The sequence below is a fragment of the Pogona vitticeps genome, chromosome 5 (genome assembly GCF_051106095.1).
Source record: "Pogona vitticeps strain Pit_001003342236 chromosome 5, PviZW2.1, whole genome shotgun sequence".
In the NCBI taxonomy this organism is placed as follows: Eukaryota; Metazoa; Chordata; class Lepidosauria; order Squamata; family Agamidae; genus Pogona; species Pogona vitticeps.
This window is the reverse complement of record NC_135787.1, coordinates 143892454-143908218: the sequence shown is the minus strand read 5'-3', so window position 1 is coordinate 143908218 and position 15765 is coordinate 143892454. Positions and strand designations below refer to the sequence as shown.

General features: G+C 41.4%; 1 protein-coding gene across 18 annotated transcripts in view; it reads left to right on the top strand.

Annotated features, from left to right (window-relative positions):
• GRIP1 (glutamate receptor interacting protein 1) overlaps positions 1–15765 on the top strand; it is a 377681-nt gene that overhangs the window by 301593 nt on the left and 60323 nt on the right. For all 18 annotated transcript variants that reach the window (XM_073000404.2, XM_073000408.2, XM_073000406.2 and 15 more), the window contains exons 5-7: positions 259–342; positions 784–859; positions 2555–2700. In XM_073000404.2, the coding sequence (XP_072856505.2) occupies positions 259–342; positions 784–859; positions 2555–2700 (306 nt within the window). The remainder of the gene's footprint in view (positions 1–258; positions 343–783; positions 860–2554; positions 2701–15765) is intronic.

The following is a 15765-nucleotide window of genomic DNA, read 5'->3' as shown; positions in this document are numbered from 1 at the left end:
ATTCTGTTGTTTGAATATGGATTATGTAGAACTGGAAAGCAGATCAGATCCGCATATGCAAGGATCAATCATTGCCTTGGAAACAGGTTATTTCAACAATTTACTTTTTTCCTTAATGTAGAACTACATGGTTTCATTATGTTTGGAATAATTTATTGATTATTCTAAACTTTATTTAATGATTATTGTAAGCCTTACATTAATTGTCAATAATACAATTAGAAAACTTTTTCAAATATATATATATATATGTTTCAGCGGTACAAGGTTCAGGTGTCATTTTCAGAACTGTGGAAGTTACTTTACATAAAGAAGGGAACACTTTTGGCTTTGTAATAAGAGGTAAGTGTGCCTTTGGTGCTTTGAATTTCAACATTATTCACTCCAATTCCACATTCCTGTTAGCAAGAAGATTAGAACAAGACATTGATAGTGCACATCCTGAAGGCACATACAAGGAGAAAAAGAGTACTAATCCAACATGATCACCACCACACTGCAGTGGCTTTAAGTACCTTTGTGTTGTTTTTTATGGAACTTGTAGTCGCAGTATACAACTATTAGAATTAGCTTCTTGGATATTGAACTAACAGTGTAACTCACCACAGGGGGAAAAATAGTTCAGGGTTATTTCATCAGCTTTATAATTTGGTGTTTCATTGTGGCGGGAAAGCAGATTTTCTGTCAGTGCATGCTGCAGATTGCTCAGGATGGTTAGATTGGGAACGGATTTTTATATAAGACAAAGTAAGAAGATGGTGGCTTTTTCATTCTCTATCCTAGGTGGAGCACACGATGACAGAAATAAATCTCGTCCTGTTGTGATAACATGTGTTAGACCTGGAGGGCCTGCTGACAGGTATTATTCATCTTCCACAGTGCATGTATATATGCATACATACACACACATGAGAGAGAAGGAGAGGAGGAGAAAGAAAGCAAAAGGATAGATATGGGGTTGCAGTTTAAGGCAGACATTTGCAAAGCACAATAGACACATTCAAGTCTAATCCATTCTACCTTATAAATTATACATTTAATTGGAGTACTAACAATAGGCATTGCTTAAGATTAAATGGCATGAATTTTAATTGAGACACTTGGCTTCTTTTGTTAAGTAGGGCTTAATTTTTTTAAGAAGCTTTAAGAAGAAAAGAATATGCTTTGTACTATGCAAATGTAGTTTGTTAACTTGCAGTTTTCATATAGCCTAGTTTCAAGATATTTTATGCTTTTATGCTCCTTTTTTCTTTTCATTCCTGGGGAAAATTGTACCCTGTTACTTTAATTTGTATGTATATAATGCAAAATTAGGTATAATTATAATTTCTATAAAGCTTTTGTTGATGCCTTGCTTTCATAATGTTGTGGTTGTTTCCATGATTGCTATTCCTTTCACCACCTCCAGGCCTAGCCTCATCATGATTAAGAATGAAGCAGTTCAGGTGGCATGTGCCAGGTAGAATGAACACTTCCCAGCTGTTCCTCTTGAGCCCTTTGGCTATTTATCTGTTTTTGAGGACAGAACTCAAAAACCACACAACCTATAACTGACATAGTGGTGTTAGTTGCGATTGGAAATTATTTCCCATTATCAGCGTTGAAATGGGGAATTATTTTCCGTTATCAGTGTTCATTCTATTTGGATTCTGTACACAGAAAGGAAGAACCACCATTTTGTTGTTCGCCTCAGGCAGGAAAATATTTTAGGCACCCCCAATTATTATGACTCCTGCTGCTAATCACTTATACAGATGTTATATTATGTTACATACATTACGTTATGTTACATTATGTATTTGTTATTGGATGATTATGTAATATTTTTGTGTTATTTTATTGTTCTGTGTTATATTGGAAGCCGCCTAGAGTGGTCCTATAGACCAGATGGGCGGGATACAAATCCGATAAATAAATAAATAAATAAATACATTACGTGCTATTGAGTGATATGTAAATTAAAGTGACCCAAACAAGGTTTTCAAGGTACTGTACATGAAATATTAAAGGGGCGATTTTACCATTAGAGTCTACCAGTGAGTTTCCATGGCTGAACAAGGAATTGAGTTCTGATCTGTTTCTCTTTCTATTGCACCACATTGGTTCAACAGAGAAACGGCTAAGTGTTCTGTCATATTTGGGCCTGCTGCTCAAAGCAACAAGGTAATTGCTATCATGTCATGTAGATCTGCTGCGGGGATCAGGTCTTGGCCACAAAGTAGTATGAATGTCCAGTGGCACTTCCTGAAGTATGATTAAGAATTGTCCAGTAGAAAAATTAGCAAAACTGGTGCCTCAGTATCCTCCAGAGGTAGTATTAAGACTATAGTATTTAGGCTAGCATTTAATGTCCTGAGTTAATCAAGGGAGTAAGTTATTTATTTTGTTACCCTATCTTTAGGTATATTTTAATATAGTTTTCCTTGTTTAAAACTCAAGACAGTTGAACTGGATATTGGGAAGGGGTATAAAGAATCATTTTGCATGTGATTCTTTTCTCAGTGTTACATTGAATCAAATTAATAAGAACTGTGCTTTCTCTTTCTTCTTTCAGAGAAGGCACAATCAAGCCTGGCGACAGACTGCTTAGTGTTGATGGCATTCGGCTTGTTGGAACATCCCACGGTGAAGCTATGAGTATTCTCAAACAATGTGGGCAAGAAGCAACTTTGCTGATAGAATACGATGTCTCAGTTATGGGTAGGTTGAAATGCTGAGCTGTCATTCTGGGGGACATCTGTGACATTTTACTGTCCATCCTTTAGAGGCTACTTGAACAATGATTATGACCTGTTATGCCTCTCCTAGCACAAATATTCCCACCAGCAGCATCTCATTAATCTTTCTAGGTTCGTGGAGAGGTGAACAGCATTTTATTGTAATTTAGAGCTTAGCTATGTCATAGTTTTGTGGGACTGAAAGCATACAATTGTTCCTATCAAGGTGACAACTCTCTTCATGATTCTAGTGAGACCTGCTTGCATAAAGCAGATATGAATGCATGACTATTTATCCCAAATTAAAGGGTGGGAAGATATTTGCATGGCATGACATGTTTATTTAGTGTCAGAAATAGGAAAAAACTGTGGGGAAAGTATAAATCCCTGGGACCCTTGAATGAAATAGCAAGAAAGAGGATTCCACTGATACAGAATTTATCTAATTATATATAACTTTTCTGGAGCCAGAGATGTGATAATACCCTAGGAGGTGTTGCTCCCTCTATCATTTTAGAACTTTGTAATTTGCTGATGCACTTTAAAAGATTTAGGGAAGGTTAAACATGTTCCTCAATTTATAAAATAAATTACCTAGCATCTAGATCAGCATTCACAGAAAATGCTGTGAAAATCTTAGTACCCTATGGAAGTTGCATAAAACAGCATGGACTTTACAGCTTTTTCATTCTCATAGTAGCCCTCATACATGGTCATCAACTGGAAGATTAACTGCATTTTCTTATCAATAAGGGAGTTCAAAGTCTCTTCAAGAAGAGGAAAAATATGAAATATCAATTGGCTTTGTGAGAAAATACCCCTGGGGCATTTTTCCCTGTGATATCCTACACTGAATATGATTATTTTGTACAGGATTATAGGTAGAAAATCTTGGTCCACTATGAAAATTTATTGCACGAGACTCCGACACTCTTAAAATGTTCATATGAGAAATATATTGATCTATGACTAGCTAAGTACTTTTCATATGAGAAATACTCAAATGCAAATAACAGAATAGATTTTATAATGAGTTCTATCCAGAACCTGATGAGTTATATTTAAGACAATTTAAAAGACTGATTTAACTCTGAGAGCTTGCTTTAATAAAAGGAAATACAGAAATTCTGAACTGCAAATTCTTTAGACTTTCCCAGACAGAAAGAAGATTGTTCAGATTGGTTTAAGAAATAATTTCTGCCAAGGACACTTTAGGACTGACATTCTTTGAAAGAGATATTGGTTTGCAAGCCTAGGTGTGCTGGTCAGCTAAAGCTGAGCAAAGATGTTTAGGATGGTGTCTCATAGGCCATCTTCAAGCACATGGCTGCATCAGTATCTTTTGCCTGAGGGAGTGCTCTGTACTGTTCCTACTGTCTGTTTTACTTTTGGCGGAGGGGAGGAGGAGTTAATTTTGGGCAGGCGGGACGTTGAGATCTTCAACCAGTAAGGCTCCTGCAACACACTATTCTGCAGACATTGCCTGAGAGAGCATCCTGCACTGCTCTTACTGTTTTACCTTTTGCCAAGGGGAGGAGGAATGAATTTTGGGCAGATAGAGCACAGGAAGCCTCAGCCAATAAGACCTCCAAAATGGAGCTATCCAAAGCAAGCTCCATCGTTCAAGCAGCGCTTTTCGTAAATACCTTGGTAGAGACACACACACCCCAAATTTTCCTTCGTATTTCCTCCTATTTTGTTTATATTCCTCCCTGTCTTCCTAGGTTTCCATTTGTGTTTTATTATTAGTTTGTCTGTGCATTGGCAGAAACAAGCTGAACAGTGGCTACCCTGCTAATTCGACTCTGCCTTTATACATCATCATCATCATCATCCTCATTGGAGTAAATCAATTTGCTTCAATATTTGTATTCTAAATAGTCTGAATGAATTTTATTATGCTTTTTTTTAATTATGTTAATAAATAATCATTGTGTCATTTAAATTATTGATTAACTTTAATTAATTAATGACAGGAAGAAAGCTTGAGTACTAATCTTGTAGTTTGCTCCTATTAGTACTTACTAGCTAGATAGAATAAGGGGCCCAATTCTTCATAAATAGCTCTATATTGCTTATTTATTAATTTAAGTTATTTACCCTACCATGCTTTCACTTGTCTCTGCTGTTCAGGATATCTCAGCTTGTTTGCATTGGTTCCTCTTGTCTATTAATTAAGCTATTTTTTCCCATCCAAACTTATTAGCTTTATATTGTATATCAAATTAGGTTTTATTTAAATCTGCCCTGTTAGTCATGACCTCCTATATATTAATTTATACTACTCCCTTGTGTTCTGGATCCAGCCCTATTATATATATATTGGTGTCTTGTTGGAGTATATCATCTACATATATCAGTGGATTGATTTTGAAAGCTAAAAAAGAAGCTGTCATTTCCAAATACTGTAGGTGATTTCCCATCAAATAAACAATGTAGAATTGGTAAATATTGGAGAACTAAGATGTTAAATAGATCCAGTCTCACAAGATCTTTCTATTGAAGAACTGGAAAAAGATCACAGAAAGCTGTTTTAGCTGTCAAAATATTTGTTTGTGTGTTTGTTTATTGCTTTTCTTCTCATAGGGACCCAAGGTGGCTCACAACAGATCAAATAACATATTTTAAACACTGTATAAACATAACATTTAAGAAATAAACAAACATATATTCGTTTAAAAACAATTTAAAAACATTTAAAAATATGTAAGTTAATGGACAGATGAAAGGGCGGCATGATTAAACAAATTGTATCTAAGGACTCCACCCTTGCTGAGTGATGGATTTTCTATATTCACATGCTGCCCCTTCAACCATCCTCATAAAGATTCAGACCACACACACCAGAAAGACCACTGTTAATGACCATTAATGACCCATGACAATAGGTGGAAAAGGACTGCAGAAGTGGGATTATCCCTCATTCCAAGTCCTTTGTCCTTCTAATAAGCCAATTCAGACCAGGGGGAAGTAAAACCAAGGTGGAGGATATATCAGGGGTCTCCTACCAACTCTCCTCAGACTGAAGAAGCTACTTGGATGAGTAGTGAAACATTTAAATAAGAAAGAAGTCCAGATGCCATGACTCAACTTACAGATAACCTCACCTGGATGACTGAGAACCTTCACAGATATACTGGAATAGACTGTTGTCTTCAGCAACACTGGCTGTAGCAAGCAGCATTCTTATGTAACTGCTGCCATGTTTCTCCTCCTCACAGCAGCAGTCACTCAGGACAATGTAGCGTCTGCTGAAATCTCATTTGCATCCACTCTAGACAATGCAGTTCCACCTTGTCTCTAAGTGCCACTGCTGTCTCCCCTTTAATAGTAACTCTTCCTCAGATTCTACTGCAGAGCTCTGCTGATCAGGATAGTAGGAAGCTCTGTTGTATCTCTAAAGGCCTTGACCTCTTGTGGTCCTGGGGAGACTGCTAGATAGAGGCTCAAACTCTTCCTCCAGTGGAGAGTCTTTCAACTGAGATATGAGATCCCAAATCCATAGATGAAATATGACCCCAGGCAGATTGCTATGGAAGCAGATACAGTGGTGCCTTGCTTTATGATTGCCCCGCATTACGACGAATCTGCTTTACGACGATCTTTTTGCGATCTCAAAACAATGGTCTAAATGGGGGAATTTCGCTTTGCGATGATCGGTTCCCTACTTCAGGAACCAATTCTTTGCAAAATGATGTTTTTCTAACAGCTGATCGGCGATTTCAAAATGGCCGCTGGGTAATTAAAATGGCTCCCTGCTGTGTTTAGGGACAGATTCCTCGCTATACAGGCAGCGAAAATGGCCGCCGTATGGAGGATCTTCGCTGGACAGTGAGTTTTTACCCCATTGAATGCATTGAATGGGTTTCAGTGCGTTTCAGTGGGGTTTTTTATTTCGCTTTACGATGTTTTCGCTGAACAGTGATTTTCCTGGAATGGATTATCATCGTTAAGCGAGGCACCACTGTAATCTTTTAGGCTTTGGTTGTATCTCCACCACAGAAGGAAAATCAAGATCAGACATTAAATGTTCACACAAATTGATGTTACTACAAGGTTACGTTATGTAAGCTTCTATGTTATGCTTCTATGTTATGCTGCAGCAATACTCCATATTAACCTTTTTTACAAAGTCATACTGAATTAATTTATTTAAATAGTGAATGCAGAAGCAAAATTATTATACTCATGCTTAACTGGATACATTGCTTTCGGTTGACATTATTTGTTGGTATAGTTAGTTATCAACACAGAAGAAGTTACTGGTGTGAGTGGGGAGTATTATTAACTATTGCTCTTGTTAGGTGTCATCAAGTAGCCTCCAATGTCTGGTGATCCTATGAATGAGTTACCTCCAAAATGTCCTGTCATTAACAGTCCCACTTACTATTTGTGGAGTCAGGGCCACCACTTTTATTGAATCAGTCCATCTCATATTTGGCCTTCCTCTTTCCCTACTGTCTTCAACTTTTCCCAGCATAATTGTCTTTTCAGTGAATTTTGTCCTCTTATGATGTGCTCAGAGTAAGACAGTCTCCGTTTTATAATTTTTGTTGCTAGAGTAAGTTCAGCCTTGATTTAATCTAGCACTTACCTATATGTTTTTCTGGCGGTCCATAGTATCTGAAGAGATTTCTTCTAGCACTCTATTTCAAACAATTTGGGTTTTTTAATTGACTTTTTCACTGTCCAGCTTTCACATGTGTTCATAGAAAATGGGAGTAGAATTGTGTGAGCGATTTTGGTCGGTCTCCAGTGACACATCCTTGCACTTCAGGAACTTTTCTGGTTCCTTCATTGCTTACCTTCTGAGTCTCAGTCCTCTTCTGATTTCTTGGCTTCAGTCTCCGTTTTCACTGATGACTGAACTGAGATATGTAAAGTCTTAAACAGTTTCAGCTTCTTAATTGTCAGCATTAAAGTTGTATAGTTCTGTAGTCAAGATTTTGTCTCCTTGTTTCTGTAGTCCTATTTTTCCACTTTCATATTTCACCTTCATCAGGAATCAATTCCAATTATTGCTGCTGCTGCCTGTAACATGGGATCATCGGCATATCTTGAATTATTGATATTTCTCCAACCAGATCTTTTTCTGAAATTCATCAGAATTTATTATGTATTACTCCATATATGGTAAAAAATTGTTGCAGCATCTTGAGTATCACTTTGCTTGCATGGGAAATTAATGCAGTTATTACAGTCTTTGTCATGTCCATCTTTGGGAATTGGAATATATAATAAACGTTTCCAACCTGAGAGCCATTGCTTTGTTTTTCCCTATTTGTATATTATTGTGTATTCTTGTTTTGGGTTTGAAAGATTCAATCTCTGTATCATGAAATATCGATCCTGTCTTCTCCTAACGATTTATTTCCTTCAAGTGCTTTGAGAGCAGCTTTCACTCTGCTTTCATCAATTGCAGGTTCTTTCTTATAGGATTCTTCTTAAAAAGAGATCCATCATCTTTTGTACATCTCTGCTGTACAATTCATAATAATAAGAATAATTACCATTTTAGAACTACAGAGCTGGAGGGACCCTATGGATCATCACGTCCAGCCCCTGTCAAGGAGACACAGTGGGGGACTGAACCCCCAAACTCTGGCTCCATAACCAGATACCTAAATTACCTTTGGTATATTGCTTCCCCTTTCTCTTTATTTTGTCCTATTTTATAGGACCTCTTATTCAGCACCCCTAATCTAGGTTTAAATTTTTGTTTGATTTTTTTGGATCGTATGGAAGAGATGTTGTGTTTTTTTCCTCTTTGCTTTCCATTTCTTTTCACTGATTATTGTCTTTTTTTGTATTTTTCACAGATGTTACCTATGGTTTCAATCCATGATTCTTCTGGTTCTGTCAGTTGAGCTTGGCAATGGAAATCAATTTTTTAATGGACTTGAAATTCTTCAGAAATTAACTATTCCTGTCTTGTTTTGGCAGAGGGGATATAGCTTCTGCATTTATTGCTTTAAAAATTATGTAGTCTATTTCATTTCTATTTTGACCATCTGGTGATGTCCACATGTATAGTTAGTCAGTCATCCTAAAGCATGTATTTGCAATAAACAGATTGTCGGTAGTACATAACTCTATGAATAGCTCTCCTGCTTCTTTTCTGACTCCTAGGCCAAATTGTCCAACAGTGTTTGGTTCTGCTTTGTTTGGTGCCTTTGCAGTCCAATCACCTATGATATCACATCTAATTATGATGTTTAATCAGGTTCAGTTTGCACTTGCACAAATGCTTTCAGTTTCTTCATCATCATCATTAGGTGGAGTTGAATGATGGTTGTCTTGATAGGTTTTCCCAGAAGTTTGATTCATATTATTTGATCAGACCTTGTATTATTGCCCCTAATTGCTTCTTATATATTTTGCATATAACGAGCAACAAGTATTAGAACAACAGCATCTTCTGAGCTTGTTGTTTCAACTATAAAATACCTTGTAATTATCTGATTTAATGGACTATTCCTGTCTACTTTATTTCACTCAAACCAAGTACTGCAGTATTTGAACATTCAATTTCTTGTTTTATGATTTCCAGTTTGCCTTGATTCATGGCTTCTTGTGTTCCATGTTACAACTGTATGTGTCATGTAGCGTCAAACTTTCATTTCTGTACACCTTGGCCGCTAGACATCCTTGTGGCTTTAATGTGGTTGCTTTGTTAGAGACAACATTATCCATACCTGTCTTCTGCTCTTCTCCAGCCATCTAGAATACTTACTCATAATACAAAAATAAGTGCCCCTCTCTTTTACTTATATAAAAGTGTAAACACCTCCCCACACACACAATACATGTAAAATGAATTTAGTCTGTACAGTATAGGACAAACGTCCAAATGCTCTGGCAGGTCCAATTTACATTTCTAGCACCATTGAAACTAAGACTTCATTAAAATCAGTTGTGTAAACATTCATTCCCTGTAGGAGAAAGACTGTAAAGGTGAAATGAAATGTAATTATTGCCAGATAAGTACAAATAAAGTTTCATTATGTGAATTAACAAGAGAGAAAAGCAATTTATATTGTTCAGAAAACTACTTCTCTTACAACTGTATGTTTAAACACACCCTTGCTTCCACAATAGTGAGAAGCCCCAGAGGCAATCTTAAAAAGTACAGTTTCCTTTTGACAAGAAAGCATGGGAGACTGAAAAGCAAATTATACATTGTAGAAACGGATGATTAGAAGTGTGAATTCTTTAAATGCTGAAAACATCTGATTATCCTGTAAAAAGCATTTTACTTCTTCCATTGTTTGCTAATTAGACTTCTTTGTTCTGTTGCTGGTCATTGGAAATAAGTACAGGCTTCTGTACACAGTACTGTGTACAGTAAACAAGTACACAGACAGAGTTCTAACTCCTGTCCTCTGAAGATGCTGGCCACAGAGACTGGCAAAACGTTAGGAAGAAAAACCTCCAGAACATGGCCAAACAGTCCAAAAAACCCACAACAACCATCGGATCCCAGCCATGAAAACCTTTGAGAACACATTAAGCACAGGCTTCATTTGAAAATATGGTTTGTATAATGTATTATTTGATCAGTGGCTACACTCAGATGACCAGGCATGACTTAATGAGCACACTTAGCTCCTTGCCCCTTGTTTAACAGCATGCCATGATAAACCAGGACATCTTTTATTATTAATGTCCATCCACCTGAAATAGAAACATGATTTTCTTCTTACCCTTCTCTGAATGAGAATTCGTATGGATTGAAGTTTAGTTGTAGGGTTAGGTTTTAGCTTGAGTTACATTTATGCTATTGGTGTGGCCAATGTTCTGACATGCAGAACACATTCATGCTTTGCTGAAAACCTGCCTGGGACATTCCCCCCCCCCCGCCCCCACATTGGCTGGGGAAAAAAGTTGTGTTTGTTGTTTGTTCATTTATTTGTTGGTTCATTTTTTTGGTCTTAAGAAAGAAAATTATTCAAAAATTTGTACAAGGAAGTGCCTGAAACTTGGAGATATTGTTTGCAGGTATTCAGGTGACAACACTATAAAATGCCTGTCTTGTAGATGTAGCTCTGTGGGAAATCTGCAATAAAACACAACTCATGGGGCATTGAGATGTCCCATTTGGGTGGTTCAGGGTTAATATAGTTTCCCATTTCATCTTTTAAAAAAAATGTACTATTCAACAAATACGAGGGGGTGCTGATAATTATTGAGCCTTTCCCAGGGAAAAAATGAGCTAGGAAGCTATAAATTGTAGGGTGTATTGGCCAATTTGTCTTTATTCAATGGGGCAAAAATGAACTACCTATGATTTTAACTTATTTTTCATGTTCACGTCCAAAGTGAACATGGCAGCATCTCCAGAAAAGTTCAATGTGGAAGAGCATAGGACCATAATCAAGTTCCTGTTTCTCCAAGGGAAAGGTGCAAAGCAGATCCATGATGAAATGTCACAAACTATGGTGACAGTGGCCTTCATATGCAACAGTTAAACGTTGGGTTGTCAATTTTTAAACTGGCCATTTCAGTGTTAAAAGTGAGAAGCCCAGCGGAAGGCCTGTTTCTGTCTCTGTGCCTGCAAATGTGAAAGCCATCCATGACATGATCATGGAGGACCGCCGAATATCAGCCAAAAGTATTGCTATATATCTGAGAATATTACGTGAAAGGCTTGGTGCCATTATCCACAACGACTTGGAAATGAGAAAGCCAGCAGCAAAGTGGATCCCCAAACTTTTGACAACTGGACAAAAGAGGAAACGTGTGGAGTCATCGGTGGCTGTTTTGGAACATTTTGCACGAAATGAGTCAGATTTCCTGGGCAAACTGTTAACTGGTGAGGAGACATGGATCTACTGTTATGATCCTGAGACAAAGGAACAGTCTAAGGAATGGAGACACGGTGCTTCCCCCAGGCCAAAGAAGTTCTGAGTGCAAAGGTCGGTGCAGAAGCAAATGGCAACAGTTTTTTGGGATAAGAAGTGAGTTCTGCTGGTGGACTACCTCCAACAGGGTTCAATCATCAATGCAAAATATTACGCCGCTTTATTTATTTATTTATTTATTTTATTTATTTATTTATTTATTGCATTTATATGCCGCCCATCTAGACATAGTCTACTCTGGGCGGCTCACAACTTATTGATGAAGTTGAGGCAAAACATCGAGGAGAGCTCTCCAAAGGTGCCATCCTGTTGCATGACAGTGCCTTGTCACATACTGCAGGTGAAGCAATGGCAAAACTGACATCCTTAGGCTTTCAAGTGATGCCCCATCCTCCCTATTCTCCCGACCTGGCTCCTTCTGACTATTATCTGTTCCCCAAACTCAAAAAACACTTGACGGGACAACGATTTGGGAGTGTTCTGGAGGCAACTAATGGTGCAAATGAGTGGTTACACCAGCAGTTGGAAGAATTTTATTTGCAGGGACTTAAGAAGCTGCAGGACAGATGTCACAAGTACATTGACTTCCTGGGGGAATATGTAGAATAGTGTGGCAGTTACAGCTTCCTAGTTCAATTGTTTCTGGGAAAAGCTCAATACTTATCAGCACCCCCTCATAATGTTTATCTGCATCAGATGAAGCCGGGATATTAAATCAACCTCAAACCTTAGCTCAATGCTTGGACCTATTGAGAGACTGGTATATATAGTGTGCTGTGTTTAGGTCAAATGAAAGATCATGGTCACGTAGAGCAGTGGTTCTTAACCTTTGTTACTCGGATGCTTTTGAACTGCAACTCCCAGAAATCCCAGTCAGCACAGCTGGTGGTGAAGGCTTCTGGGAGTTGCAGTCCAAAACTCCTGAGTAACTCAAGGTTAAGAACCAGTGACTTAGAGCCTTCCTGATGTGATTGCATGAGCCATGAGGAGAATAGCAAAGGAGCTGTAGAGACAAAAGGGTGCAAAACCGCGGCCGCGCTGCGCCGCGCCGCCGGACCGGGAGCTCATACCGAGGGCTCTCCCTTGGTGGCCGCTGGAGCAAAACCGTGGCCGCGCCGCGCCGCGCCGCCGGACCGGGAGCTCATATTGAGGGCTCTCCCTTGGTGGCTGCTGGAGCGAAACCGCGGCCGCGTCGCGCCGCGCTGCCGGACCGGGAGCCCATAGCGAGGGCCGGAGTAGGAGTAGAGCTTGGGAGAGGTTTCTCCGGTTTCCCCGCTGGGCTCGGAGGTCCGGGAGCGCTTCCCGTGACTATCTGGAGGGGTGTGCTCGCTGGTCGGCTTCAAGGAAAGAGGGCGAACGCGCCAGTGCTGGTCCCGCCCCGGAGAGCGAGCCCTGACGAGCTGGAGTGGAAGAGCCCGAAAAGACCTGGGCTCCTGGCTGTGGTCGCGGAGTGTTGCGGCAGAAAGAGAACGGAGCCGAGCGGGGGTTGAGCTCAGGACGGAGTCGCAGCGCGGAGGCTCCTGGAGGTGCGGAGGTTTCCTTGAGGCGCGGAGGTTCCCGGAGGCGTGGAGGTCCCAGACGGGTGGATCGAGAGTGAAGATCGGACCCAGCCAGGACCGGGAATCCATAGCGCCAGGGCAGGAGTTGGAGGGAACCACGAGGTTGGTGTACCGGAACATCAGGGCACCGGCGCCATGTTGGAGCTTTTCCCCCCTGCTTCCCTTCCTGTTTCTTGCCGGGTTCCACCATACAAGGACACCTTTTTAACCGACCCTCAAGGGGCGAGAACAGAGACAGAACTACCATCTTGGCTATCAGTGCCTTTGTTTCTGCTCATGAACATCAGCGCGAACCCTGAGCCAGTAATTAAGACTTATTACACCTTATATGAAAACTGCAAACTAACGTTGCCCTCAACATCTTTAAGGACTAGGCTGCACAGTGGAGGAGAAAGACAGACCTGGGATACATGTGGGGGATAGTTTTTATACTCTTATATGTTTTTTTTTTTTTTTAGTTATTATTACACTGTATAGGCTTATGTATGTATATCTTCTTATTTGTTGCACTGCATATGATTATGTTTTTTTACTATTAATTGATTTGTTATATTGAGTTATACTTTTTCCCTCCTTCCTTTTTATTCCCCCCCCCCTTTTTTTTTTTCCCCCTTGATGATGGATTGGAGGGCCTGCCCTCCCAGCGAGGGGTCCCAAAACATCTCAGTAGTCACGGGTAGGGGGAGATATGGCATTGGCCCCGTCCCTGCTCGTGTAAGAAGAACGATGGGCAGATGCCTAAAACCTGTACATTGTTCTGAGACGGGGTCCAACCCCCAGTATCGAGGTAGCCAGTCCAGTCGGCCATCCACTCTGCGCCTGGTGTTGTTGAATGCCAGGTCTGTATCCAACAAGGCCCAATTAATTTACGATCTTATTTTGGAGCAGGATGCAGACCTGGCATGCATAACCGAAACCTGGATTGGCGGAGAGGGGGGTCCCCCCCTAGCATTCATCTGTCCGCCCGGTTATGCCGTCCAACACCAGGGTAGACTGGAAGGTCGGGGGGGGGGAGTAGCCATTGTTTATAAATCCAGCTTAGAGGTTGCTAGGCGCTCCACAGTGGTAAAACCGGGTCTAGAGGCTCTTCACGTGTCGATTGGGGCCAGGGATGGTATTGGGATTTTGCTGGGTTACCGTGCTCCCCGCGACCCAGCCACTTCCCTACCGGAGCTGGTGGACTTTGTCTCCGCGGCACTGCTGGGTTCCCCGAACCTATTGGTTCTGGGGGATTTCAACGTGCATGCGGGGGCAGAGGTTTCTGGGCCAGCTCTTGAGTTCTTGGAGACCATGGCCTTCTTGAACATGTCCCAACATGTTAACGGCCCCACCCACGTGGGTGGCCACACACTTGACCTGGTTTTTTCCACAAATGGGAGCGAGAGTGGTCCGATGGTGACTGACCTTGAGTCGGTCCCCTTGTCATGGTCGGATCACCACCTAATAAAATGCATCCTCAACATGGCTCTTCCCCCCTGCAGGGAGCAGGGACCTATTGTCATGGTCCGCCCTCGAAGGCTACTGGATCCGGTTGGATTCCAGGAGGCCATGAGAGGTGCCACGACTGACCTGGCTGGCGCTCCTGTCGACGCTCTGGTTGATGGCTGGTTCTCAGCCGCGGCTAGGGCTGCAGACACGATCGCTCCTAAACGCCCTCTCCGCCGCAGAGATCGTCCGGCACCTTGGTTTAACCAGGAGCTCCGGGCATTGAAGCGGGTCAGGAGACGGCTAGAGCGCAAATGGAGAAAGGACCCGACGGATTGGAATTGGATAGCTGTTAAGGTCGCTACTAACCTTTACCTGGCTAAGGTAAAGGCTGCCAGTCGAACATACTTCGCTAACCGGATAAGCGAAGCCTCCAACCAGCAGGCGGAGTTATTCCGTATAGTACGCGACCTATCCGGAGTTGGTCTGAGCGACGGGCCTCCCTTTAGTTTTTCGCCGGACCAATTTGCAGCATTTTTTAAATCAAAAGTGGAGGCCATCCGCCGGGACCTCTCTCCCTTTTTGAACACAGTGAGTCGAGCAGAGATGTCCAGCGCTCCGTCTTGCCCGGTGATTCTTGATACCTTTCAGCCTGTTACGCCTGACACTGTGGCCAGGGTGCTTGATCGCTGCCGTGCCACCACCTCCTCCTTGGACCCTTGCCCGGCCTGGCTAATCAAATCAGCCAGGCCTTTAACAACGGAATGGGCCACGGTTATAATTAATGGGTCTTTCCTTGAGGGCAGATTTCCATCTGCCCTGAAGGATACACTCATTAGGCCCATCAGGAAGAAACCTAGTTTGGCGGCGGACGAAATTGGCAATTACAGGCCCGTCGCCAATGTTTCTTTCCTAAGCAAAGTGGTGGAGAGGGTGGTGGCCGATCAGCTGCAGGCACTCCTGGATGAAACAGATGCCCTGGATCCATTCCAGTCGGGCTTCAGGCCGCGCCACGGTACGGAGACGGCATTGGTCGCCCTGTGTGATGACCTATTGAGGGAGGCCGACAGGGGCAAAGTGTCTCTGTTGGTCCTCCTTGATATCTCAGCGGCCTTCGATACCATTGACCACGGTATCCTCCTGGGGAGGCTCTCCGAGTTGGGAATAGGCGGCCTGGCATTGTCCTGGCTCCGTTCCTTCTTG